Consider the following 12,998-nt stretch of genomic DNA (forward strand, 5'->3'; position numbering starts at 1 on the left):
CCTCCACATTGTGAACAGCAGCAGCTCAGGTCAGCATTAACTCATTCTTTTCAGATCAATGATCTGCAAGCACCCTGTCAGTGAGACTCCTGGGTTTGCAATGGAGAGAAAACCGATCAAGCCTTTTGAAAATTGAGCTGCTTTCTGGTAACATGAAGAAAAGGCAGTAAAGTTTTCCCACAATGCCCCATGGTCCTAGGACTAGAGTAGCCACATTGTTGGGGGGGGGTGGCAGGTGGGAAGAGGAGAGGGCTAGGAACTCTGGGATATGGTTCCTTTGACTCAAGTCTCTGCACTGCAGGTTTGAGCACATTTCAGAAAAAGTCTCAACATAGAGTTAAAATACAATGTAGATGCTTAAGACTAGAGTTCCCTAACAAGGACCAGAGGACTTGAGTCCCAGAAACCCTGGGCTTACATTGCAGTCTAGACATATCCAGTGAAGGTCTATGGGGAGGTCAGCTGTAGAAGTGACAAAAAAGGTGAGCTTATCTGAGCCACTGACCTGATTCCACAATATGCTCTAGGTTAGAACAAGGTTAGATTAGGTTTAGGCAAGGTTCCTAGGGCAGCTCAATTTGAGTCTGCTGGGTTATTTGCTTCTAGGGTCAACCTTGTCCCTCAGAAAACTGCTGCTTAGCAGGAAAAATGGCTCTCAGTAGAAAGCATAGATAACAGACCACTGCAGTTACTGACAGAACTATATCTAAACTGCAGTGGAGGCAAAGGTAAAACTGACATGCAATAGTAAAAGAACATTTTGTGCTCTCACATGCACAATTTATACAAAAAGAAAAGGAGTACTCGTGGCACCTTAGAGACTAAAATTTATTTGAGCATAAGCTTTCGTGAACTACAGCTCACTTCATCAGATGCTGAATGCATCTGTTTTGCATTAGTTTTGTTAAAGAAACTAAAGAAATTAGTACAAGAGATTTCTAAGGGTTCTTCGGTAGGTTGATGGGAAAAGCTAGTGATGATCCGATGATCCAGTGTTGTATTTGGGTTTCAAGACACTCCTTTGAACAATGCATCCAATGAAGTGAGCTGTAGCTCACGAAAGCTTATGCTCAAATTAATTTGTTAGTCTCTAAGGTGCCACGAGTACTCCTTTTCTTTTTGCGAATACAGACTAATACGGCTGCTACTCTGAAACCTGACAATTTATACACTATGCCTGTATTTTTTACCACAACATAGAAATACTATAACATTATTCAAATCCTTAATTTTGGAAGCAAAAAATTAAGCACGTTTACAATTAGTTTTATTTTAATAACTATTACTTTTAGATTTTTTTAAAATTCAAAATGGTTTGTCAGAAGAAAATTCAGAATCTTGGAACAGAGTATCAGTGTTCTCTGCCTAATGATTGTGGGAGCACATCCAGCATAAGGAGGAAGTTGCACAATCACAGTGGGTCTAGCGTTTGAAGGGAAAGTAGTATCAGAGTCTGGTGGCATATATCATCTTAAGTATAACTTTCATGAAGTGCAGATACTTGTACTCCAAAAAAGACACTGTCATTGCATACTTTCATAGGTTATCCCTTAATGACTCCATGCAAATCTGCTCTATTTACAAATAAGGATAGTTTTCTTAACTGCCAGCCCTCCAAATTCAGCCTGGAATTAGTCAGTCAAGCTGAGTTCTTTCTTGGTTTGTGTGGGACCATCGGCAATAAAGATTCTGCAAGTGGAACTTAATTACATTCAAGGAGTATAAACTGGAGAGGAATTACGGTTGCTCATTCATAGCTGTAATGACTTTGAGGTGTTAAGAATAAAAAACAGTAAAATTAACAAGACTTCAAGACACACAGGGAGTAACTATGTTCAGCAAGATTCACTCTTTTAAAACAGTTACTATTCAGACTATAGCCACACACTAAAATAAATAGCATGTATTACAAGGAAGCCAGTTTCAACAAGTCCATTCTAATCCAACAGATGAAAAAAAGTGGAACAGCTTACCTACAGGTATAAGGAAGTAGACTGAGCAAAGAGATGGAACCTTAATAACATTTTGCATAAAGGGTATATCTAATCAACAACAATCAATCATGACCACCTTTCCATCCTTCCACCAAGAAGCAAATTAAAGCAACTATCTAGGAAGTATTTCAACTACTAGTTTAATATTATATTAAAATACAATAGTGGGTCAGCAAAGTTTTATTTTTATACTACTTGACAGTACTCAAGTAGTGTGATCATGGAGTGGCTAGCAGTCTGTTTTTTCAAATGTGCAACTGAAAGTTATTTATGCTACTTATTAAATTATGTAGGAGATTTTTTCAGGTAACTAATTCTATGTACTTAAGTGGACATACTCCTCCTAATTCAATTTTAATAAAATCATAGGCAATACATTTGGGGATGATTACTGCATGCCTCAGCTGATGTTATAAGGCATCTGGTTGAAGGGACTAATTATTCACAATGCAGTTATTCCATATGAGTGAATCATCATATGAAACTGAATTAATAAATAAGAAATTACCTAGATCTGTACATTTACTGACTGCTGAGTATGTAATGACTTGCTGTTGCTCAGACAGCTTAATTAATGTTCATAGCAATAAAATAGTTTCATAATATGCAAAAACTCCAAGATAAATTAACATGAAAGTTGCAAATTTAAATGTATAAAAGTCAAAGTATTAAAAACATTCTTATAGCAGCATTAACTCACCCACGAACTAAACTCTATATAAAAGTATTTAACAAAGTAACTATTAATCTAGTCAGATCTGAAAATTTTACTTTTAAAATTGGAGAAGCGATCCTAACAATATCCATTTACTAATACTTTCAATGATACTGAAGCTTGTATGCACCTAAGTCACTTTTGAAAATGGGACTTAGATGCCTACATCATTCAAGTGCTTTTAAAATTACACCCCTAGTCTTACTTAACTTCCATTATAATCAGGGAAATTTGTAAAGGATATTAATTACAAATTGTTTTGAATACCAGTGAGGACAGAGAAATAAGAAGGGTCCTATAAATATTTGCATAAAAACTGGAATACTTAATGCTTGGTTTGCGTTTATGTGATTGCTTTTTGTCGAAAGGCCTCAAAATGCTTTACAATGAGGTGGCTAAGCATAGTAGAGAACCCAGGTGCCCCAAATCCCAGTTTTCCCCTCTAACTACTAGATAACACTGCTTTCCTGTTCCAGGGTTTTTACTTTGTTATGGACCAAGGTAAAAACCCTGGAGTAGGAAAGCAGTGTTATTTAGTAGTTAGAGGAAAAAAATTGGGATTTGGTGCCATACATATCTCAAACTGTAATGTAACAAGAGAGAAGTGTTCTAACTAGTTTCCCTCACTTTGCTGTTATACAAGAGCCAGGCCAAAGTGTCACATTTTGTATCCTTGCACAGTATTTGTTAGGTCTAATGGATTCCTTCATGTCCACACCAGCCTACATGGGATCCCTTACTGCATCTGTTGGTGAGGGCACCCACAGTTTCCTTGCCTAAGAAAGTGAAGCTTCACTTCCCTAATGATGGAAAATAAGGTCTTTATTTCCAGGAATGGCCAGCAGTTCTTGTCCCCACTAACACACACCACAATTCAATTCCACTTGTCTTAACTGAGATCAGGTTTATTAGAAATCGATCGAAACTGAGCCAGTTCAAAATGCACATGTTCCTCAGATTAACATCGGTAGGCAAGGACATCAGTTCTTTTGTTCTCGTCAAAAGATGTCAATTTCCTTCCACAATAAGCAATCTCCTTCTAAGGTTTGGTCTACACTACCAACGTGTGTTGGTACAACTACATTGCTCACTGCTGTGATTTATTCACACTGCTGAGTGACATAGTTAAATCAACCCAACCACCAGCGTAGACAGCGCTACACTGACAAGAGAACTTTTCCTGTCGACAGCTACTGCCTATCAAGGAGGTGGAGTACCTACACCAATGGGAGAATCTCTCCCTTCAGCGTAGGTAATGTCTTCATTACCTTCACTGGTGTAACAATGCCGCTGCTGCGCTGTAAGTTTAGATAAGATGCTTTTTTGCAAATTTTTTTCCTCCCTGATCAGTCCTCGCTGCATGAATTTACAACATTGAACACACCTTTGAAATTGGCTGTTATCTAGTTTTAGCCCATCCTCTCAGAGTATTATAAACAGAAAAAGTGTACTTTACCTCCTGCTGTCCCCCACAATTTATGCATCTAGAAGCCATGTGGAGTTTATGCAATAATCCCATTAGGGTAAACACAACACGACATATTTGGTTATAGCTATAAACCAGACAAGCAGTGAAATCACTAAGCACATTCTTACTCAAATGATAAAAGATTGGTACACAGGGTAAAGTTAAGCTTTACAACAACCTGGCTATTTTTCAAGTGCTGAATGTGTCAGATAAGTTCAAAGGGAAAAAAGCCATTTTCCCTCCACAAGTTCCATGCTAGTACTTGAAGCAGGACTCTTCCCAGTTTGGTCATACTTATTACCATTTAAGAAGCAGCCAGGCTGTTTGAAAATTAAAATGTAGTCACAACATTGAACTGGGAGCTCATTTAGGGCTCTCAATTCTGTTTTTTCAGTAACAGTATAAACTAAATAAATTTAGTATCACCAATGTAGTTTGTTAGCAACAGAAATTGTAGGTAAACAGTAGCTGAGCGCATAGAAAGACTTGGAAGGGGAGAAGTGGTCTGAGATGAGTGAATCTTAAAAAAAGTTAAATTGTTATATTAATACAAGAAAATGTTTATAACTTCTCTCCATTAGATGTTATTTATCTACTATGTACTATTTTTCATAGCGAATGCCTTGCATAGCCCAGTAATTCCTTTGTGCTCAAAAGTGATTCTAGCAATTTTTGTTTTTATACAGAGTTTTAATTTAAGAAGCCATATCCTTAGAGTAATAAGCCTCATCAGAGTATGTATTAGCAGGTTACTGGTGCAGTTTTCAGGTGCTCGAAGTCACTCTTCCTTCTGCCTTATACGATATGGTTTATTAATATATCTAGATGAAGCCAAGGGAGTCTTTTAAAATGTAAGTTTTACTCATTGTGTGTGCGGTCAAAACTTTTTTTTTTTTTTTTTTAAATAAAACAGAAACTTCTCTCTTTTGTGGAACTCAAAACAATGTAATGGCTTTTGTTCAAACGCCCTCCTGAAAAATAAAATTCACCTTTGGACTAAGGTCAAGTATAGAACATTTCAGCCCAAAAGGATAATTTAAAGAAAGTTTGTTCATGGGAAAATAAGGAGCTTCTACAGATGAGAAAAGAGTTGGCATGCCAATGTCCAGTAGCAAGGGCTGCATTCAATACTGAATACTGTACTACTAAGGGACAAGATGTTTATCAGTTTAGGTTCAAAGTCTGCAAACATCAGAGGAGTCATACTTACTATCCAAAGTAGTCCCTTTATGCTGTACCCTCAATAGTGTGTGCAGGATGGGACCTTAAGTTTGTATGATGCATTTCACCTTGAAGAAACCTAATAACTAATAGATACATTTTTGCTTGTGAGGTAGTGAAGGGTTCTAGCTACTACTACAGTATAGCATATTTAAGTTTTACATTGTTAAATGACTTACCCTGACAAGTGCATCATCTATGATGTGATCACGTCTCACTTTGAGTCGCAAATATGGGTTCAACTGCTGTCCTTGAACTAAACTGTAGAGCACAGTTATGCGTCGTTCACTGTACATGCGGATTCTATTGTCATAATACAATCCCAGATTCTTGGTAACAGCATTCAATATAAAGGGACATGTCATAAAAGAGAATTTGTTTTCTGTTTCTACTTTGAAGAAAGTGTAGTCTTTGTCCATTTCTAGAACATCATTCAGTGGTTCATTAATAAATTCTTCAAAAGGGATAAGTGGTTTTCGGCAATCTATAGTTTTTACACCAAGCTCAGTTTCCAGTGGGTCCACTCGAGGCCCTTTCTTATTTCTTCTTTCCTCACCCAGAAGCTCTTGAAGAGTTAATTCACTGGATTCTGGGAGAGGCTCTTCATCTTCCTCTTCATTGTGGTCTGTGTCCACATCCCCTCCCACTACATTTGCATAGTAAACTATTTTCAAGCACTTTGAAGCAGCAACAATAGCATCATCATCATTCACTAGATTGCGACTGTTGAATTCATTGCTTATGACTTTGTAGGTGATAAGCTGTTGAAATGTTTCCATCATTCTCCGAATCTGCTCTGCACTGTATTTAGACCACAATCTGACTAGTTTTGCTTGAGCTGCTAGAGGTAGCTTGCTCATTGCTTTGCAAAACAATGGCAGAGCCATTTCCAGATATTCAGGGCTATGAAGATTACCATTCTCCATAACAATTACAAACAAATTCAGATAGTTAGGATCCCGAGAGTACACATTATGGTAAGTCAAGTCACATTCTACATTAGGTGACAAGTACACAAGTGCATTTAAAAAGGCAGTTTCTATTTTTTCATTTGAAAGTAATCTACTGTAGACCCGTCTGACCGCATCAATATCTACAGATACTTCGTCAGGGCCTAATTTTTGGAGGTTGTTATCTCCTTGTGTGTTGTCACCTATTCTTGATGAAGTTGATGATGATGCTCCGGAATCTTCCTCCATCGCAGCCGCGGAACAGGCAGCTTTTTCTTTTTCATCTTCATCCTTATCTTCATCCTTTCCTTGAAGAGACTTCAGCTCTTCCTTGGTATGCTGCTTGGCTTTTCGGAAACTTTGTACCAATGCCTCAGCACTAGAAAACACTCTCCCAATGACTCGGATTAGAGGAGAATAGTCCTCTTTCTCTCTACACAGTTCAAGAATTTCATCTACCTTTTCTTCTGTTAGGTAAGTCACATCTATAAAATTAAAAAAGAGACCACACTTGAAATTTACTTGATACAGTAAATACACTCAGTTTTTATGAAGTTGCAGTGATATACAAATTTTTTTTTTTACCACCACCTCACATCTAATACCTCCTACTCTGACAATGTTGAATGAGTTTAAGACAAATTTACTTTGTAATTTCATTAACATGAAGAAACAAACTCATCTATTTACAGTATCTATCATACTCTGTTTTACTCCTTACTTCTACGGAGCTCTGTGACCTAGGAGTCAATTGCAATAATGAGACAGATTTGCAACAGAATTGCAGGAAAAATGAAATACATTTGGAAATATACAATGGTATAGCCTGGAAACAAAGTCAGTAAAATGTTTAAATATGTAAAACATTAAAAACTTTAAAGCATGAAGACCAACCCATCAACGTACTTGGTAAAACTGCCTGCATTTGATGTTATAGGACAGCATACCACTGTTTTAAATTAATCTTTACACAGTCAAACATCTGTTGATCAAACGCACATTAAAGTAACTAAGCTGAAAATTACTAAAAGTATGGTCACTGCTCAGTAGCAACTATTTATTTTAAGGTACCATAAGAAATGTTAACTTTTAAAAAAAATAGATTCTTCACAAGAGAGCTAGTCAATTGTTTATTTTGTGATACAGTAAATGAAGGGTAATAGAGTCATTTATAGTAGTAATTTCTGAAAGTTTAAAAAAATCTCATGAATATGGAACATAACATCTGAAAAGCATTAAAAAACACTATATATTCAATATCAATCTCAGAAATCCATGCTGCAATGTATATGACATACATAACTGGCCTCGAATCAAAGGGGTTGCTTTGGTATGTGCTGGCCTCTTTATTACTTGAACAAACTCTAGTAGGCAACCTTAAGAATATCTGTTAATGTTAATTCAAGTTTACACAAATTGATTTTTAAAAAGGTAGTTTCAGTGGATGCCAAACTGTCATTCTCATAGATATGAAAAAAATCTTATTTTTAAAAGATTTCTTTAAGATTTATCCTTTTTCCTCTTTATTGTTGCTGCTTTTCTCTCCATTCCTTCAGAAGCCCTGATCTTGCAAACAGCTAAGTTGTTTGTAAGTTACTTATAAATTACTTTACCTACACCAATCTCATTGATTTCAGTGGAATTACCTATGTGCATAAAGTTACTACCATGCCTAAAAGTTTATAGGATCAGAACGTAAAAAGATTAATAGATCCAAAAGTCAGATGGGACCATAGTAATCATCTAATCTGGCCTCTGGTATAACACAGGCCAGAAAACTTCCCTGAAATAATTACTTTTGAACTAGAACATATTGTGACAAAGCTCCAAGCCTGTATTGGTGGTCCCGCATTTCCAGGCGGATTCAGTGGCCTCAGAGGGTCACTAAGGCCCTCAATATGACCTCCCTTTCTTAGTATAGCGGCAAAGGTCACAGCTTATTGAGCTGCTTTCATCACAGGCCAGTATGGGAGGTGGGAAGGTGAAATACCCACAGTCTCTGTTGCTCCTGAGAGCTCAGAGGGTGCAGTTTGGCCTCCTGTCTGGACTATAATCTGCTTCCCCTCTCAAGGGGATCTCTGTAAATCACAGGGGGAAGAGGGGAACCCAGGCTTGCCCTCTACTCCAGGTTCCAACCCAGGGACCCTAATGGTAGCAGCTTTTGGCGGTTTTCCCTTCACCATTGAAGCTGCTTTCTCTAGGCCACTGCCCCATGATCCCCTTTTTCCTAGCTTCATCCTAACCTCAGGATTCAGCAATGCTTCCTCTCCTCCAGCTCCTTTCACCTGGGCTTCCCCTGAGGAAACTGGAAAAGAGAGCTTTTAAGCAGTATGAGTGGGACCTTGATTGGTTCCAGCTGTCTCCATTAGCCTAATGGCCTTCACTGATCCTTTGCCAGTTAATTGGGGTCAGGTGCCAGCATTAGCCTAACAACCTTAACTGGTTAATTGGCATCAGGTGTCTTGATTAGCCTGGCATAGCCTTTGTTTGGCTATCCAGGGAAGAGGGACCTGCTCATTCTGAAGCTGATATACTTGCCTTCTACTACTCTCTTATATCTTTCTAGTCTGAGTCCATTACAATATCTTTTTAAAAAACACACCCAATCTCAATTTAAAATTGCTAGTGATGGAGAAACCATCACAATCATTGGTAAACTGTTCCAATGGTTAATTACCGTCCCTGTTAAAAATTTACACTCCATTTCCAGTCTGAATTTGTTTAGCTTCAATTTTTAGCCATTGAATATTGTTATACTCTTGTCTGCCAGACTGAAGAGCCCATTATCAAATATTTATTCCCCATGTAGGTACTTATAGACTATAATCAAGTTGCCCCTTAACATTTTCTTTGTTAAAATAAACAGATTGAGCTCCTTGAATCAATCAATCACTATAAGGCATGTTTTCCAATTCTTTAATGATCCTCATGGCTCGTTTCTGAACCATCTCCAATTTATCAACTTCATTCTTGAATTGTGGATGCCTGAACTAGACACAGTATTCCGGTAGCAGCTGCATCAGTGCCAAATACAGAAGTAATATAACCTCTCCATTCCTTCTCAAGATTCCCATTTACACATCCAATGACTGAATTAGCACTTTTGACTGAAGTATTGCACTTGGAATTCATGGTCAGCTGATTAACCACCATGACCTCAGTCTTTTTCAGAATCACTGCTTCTCAGGACGGAGTGCCCCTTTTGTAATTATAACCTACATTTAGCAGTATTAAGACACATATTATTTGCTTATGCTCAGTTTACCAAATGACCCAGATCACTCTGTATCAGTAACTTGTCCTCTTCATTATTCCACTCTCCCAATATTAAGTCTCCTGCAAGCTTTATCAGTGATGATTTTATGGTCTCTTCCAGATCACCGACAGAAAGTTAAATAGCATAGGGCAAAGAATGAAGCCCTCTGGGATCCTACTAGAAACCCAGCCGCTTGATGATGATTCCCTGTTTACAATTACATTTTGGGAACATCCTAACACTTCGTAAGTTTTTAATCCATTTAATATGTGCCATGTTAATTTTATATTGTTCTGTTTTTTAAAAATCAAAATATTGTGTGCTACCAAGTCAAATGCCTTACAGTAATCTAAGTATATTACATCAACACCATTATCTTTATCTATCAAACTTGTAATCTCATCAAAAAGATACATCAAGCTAGTTTGACAGGATTTATTTTCCATAAACCCATGTTGTTTGGCATAAATTACATTACCCTTCTTTAATTCTTAATTAATAAAGTCCTATATCTGCCATTCCATTATCTTGCTCAGGATAAACGTCAGAGTGACAGGCCTATCATTACCTGGATCATCCTCTTTACCCTTTTAAAATACTGGCACAACATTAGCTTTGATCCATTTTTCTGGAACTGCCCCAGAGTTCCCAGACTTAGTGAAAAACAACATTAACGGTTCAGCAAGGTCCTCAGCCAGCTCTTGTAAAACTCTTGAGTGCAAGTTATCCAGACCTGCTGATTTAAAAATGTCTAACTTTAGTAGTTGCTGTTTAACATCTGTGACATTACATCCCATATTCTTCATAGAAATATTGTTATGATATGAATATGGCATAATTAAGATGTTTTATGCAAGATGGGTCATGTGAGATATTACTGGATAGGTTATGATTTACTGAATGTGATTATCCAATTTGTATGCATGTATCATTTCTGTATCTGAAGTTAGAAATATTGGTTATGTCATAATTACAACTGTGTGTATACTTGGGGAATGTCCACCAGACAGCATGCAATCAGCCTGGATGGGCCATTAGGAAGGACAATAGGACTTCGGAGATATTAATCTCCCACCTTCCTGACAAGTTTCCTGGGATGCTGCTTTGATGCTGCAGGGTCATGTGATCATGTCACTTGTTACAGGTTATCTAATCTGTGGAAGCTCATTAAGAAACTATGTTCCTGAAAATAGAGGAAGGACTCAGCTCTAACTTTTTGTTCATGTGGAAAAAAGCAGACCCTACTCATTTGCATAAAAATGTTATTGCTAAAATACAAAGCTGTAGTACTGAATGCACTAGAAAGTAATTCTATTAACTACAAGTATGCTTTAGGTTTGTTGCAGATACATATAGAAATCAAATTGTGATATAAAAAGAAAAATGATAGTCAACCATCTCAAACATTTTTGGTTCTATGCCACATGATAAATCTCATAAACCAGGTTTATGAAGTACTAAATTCATTGGCTCTGGATTACAGAGGTTATTAGCTGTAGCGTATAACAAATGGATAATTTTATGACAGTGATTATTGTTGAAATATACTGCCTTTCAAATCTCACCCACTTCCAACAAGAATATATGTATCATATTCTTCTATGTTAACATCCAAAAAACGTAATAAAAAAACATATCTAATGCATGTTTCTGACCAAACAGCTTGCATTTCAGGCACTTAACACAAATTTTTTAGTTTCATACCTTATAAGCACAGTCCATCTGATCTGTTTATATATTGGTAACATTACCAGTAACATAAGAACTACCATACCAGATCAGTCCAATGTCCTGTCTCTAACAGTTCCTTCTATCATTAAGTGTGTTGCCTTTCAATTTCATTGAATGTTCTTGTGTTATGAAAAAGGTAAATAAGATCACCAGATACATCACATTTGTACCATTCATTATTTTGGCTCTATCATGTCCCCTCTTATTAGGAGTTTCCCTAAACAAAACAATCTTTTCAATCTCTTTATATGAAAGCTTTTTCAGGACTCTAACTATTTGTCACTCCTAATTCTGCAATTTTTTTTGAGAGTAATCAGAACTGAATACAGCATTCCAGATGAGTGTGCACCATCAATTTATGCAGTGGCATTATATTGTTTTTAGAAATATTTTCCAGCGCTTACCTTATACATATTCACATTTTCTTTTTTGAGCATCATTAAACATTGCATAGAGATTTGCACTGAACTCTTGACACCACCACCCAAGTATTTTTCCTGTGTGGTCACACTTTTTAGGACCCAGCAATACGAGTAATTCAAGTTATTTCTTCCAAAGTACTTTACTTTGCATTTTCAACAGTGACTTATTTGCTACTATTTACCCATTCATCTAGTCTTGTTACATCTTTCTGATATTAACCTCCACAATTGTGAGCCATCTGCAAATTTTGTCACCTCATTATTCATCCTGTTTTCCAGACCTTGAAGGTATATATGTTAAAGAACAGCAGAACATGGAACTTTGGGATACCTCATTGCCAATCTTTTTCCTTGCTAAAAATTGACAGTTTGTTCCTACTCCATCATCTGTGCTAGATGTTCTGTTCTTCCAGAGAGTTGTTCATGAGCAGAAAAAGTATGGTGCTAAGGCCACGGTCAGTAGCAGCATAAAGCATCTCCACAGAGAATTTTTGGCAACAAGTCAGCAGAAGCTCTAGTACTGCCACAAATACTCCCCTGGTTACTCTTCGAACACTGCTAACTCCTTGGAGGGTTGCTCCTTTCTCTCAGGCTGACTGAGGAGAAAGAGGCTGATGTGACTCCCTTCCTGAAGTGATTTAACCAAAAGAAAATGGTCTCTCTCCTTAACAGCATGAGAATGAATGAATTAATGAAACAAAGATCCCCCACTTTCTTCTATGAATTGGGGCTGCAGCTTTTTGAGACTGGCCTGAGTTAGGGGAAAGCTCGCTGTTGGGCTTATGGTCAGTAGCACAGACGGCTAAGGCAAACCCAGATGGTTGTTTAACAATGGACTTGGTGGGCTTTGTTTTGAGGAAGCTGTTGAGCTTTTGGATTTAGTCACTTCAAAACTGCTGTTCCGAATCAAATGTAATAGCAGGCTGCTTACCCTTTTCCTTGGCATTTTAAAGTTTGATTGCTGCTTCCCCAGCAACTGCAGCTGCAGAAGGACCACCGCAGTAATTCAGGATTTCAAATTCCTCAGAAGTAAGTTTTGGTTCCAAAGCTATTTGGGAGCCTCAAATGGACTTCAGAATTTTTTTCCTCTAGGCACTAATGCTCAGCAGAGGATGGTCAGTCGGTCCAAGCAGCTATGGAGACAGGTCAATACTGGCAGGTTCTGCAGTGGTTGGGGCCTAGCCTGAAGCAGTGACTCACAGGATTGGTCTGCCTCCAGAGTTCCAAGGAAACCATTGTCT

The 12,998-nt window shown here is 37.5% G+C and overlaps 1 protein-coding gene across 7 annotated transcripts in view; it reads right to left on the reverse strand.

The window, feature by feature from the left end:
- Positions 1-12,998, reverse strand: part of UBE3A (ubiquitin protein ligase E3A) — a 109,002-nt gene that overhangs the window by 17,341 nt on the left and 78,663 nt on the right. For all 7 annotated transcript variants that reach the window (XM_038388304.2, XM_043492001.1, XM_038388278.2 and 4 more), the window contains one exon: positions 5,578-6,833. In XM_038388304.2, coding sequence (XP_038244232.1) covers positions 5,578-6,833 — 1,256 coding nt within the window. The remainder of the gene's footprint in view (positions 1-5,577; positions 6,834-12,998) is intronic.

Source organism: Dermochelys coriacea, chromosome 1 (genome assembly GCF_009764565.3).
Source record: "Dermochelys coriacea isolate rDerCor1 chromosome 1, rDerCor1.pri.v4, whole genome shotgun sequence".
NCBI lineage: Eukaryota > Metazoa > Chordata > Testudines > Dermochelyidae > Dermochelys > Dermochelys coriacea.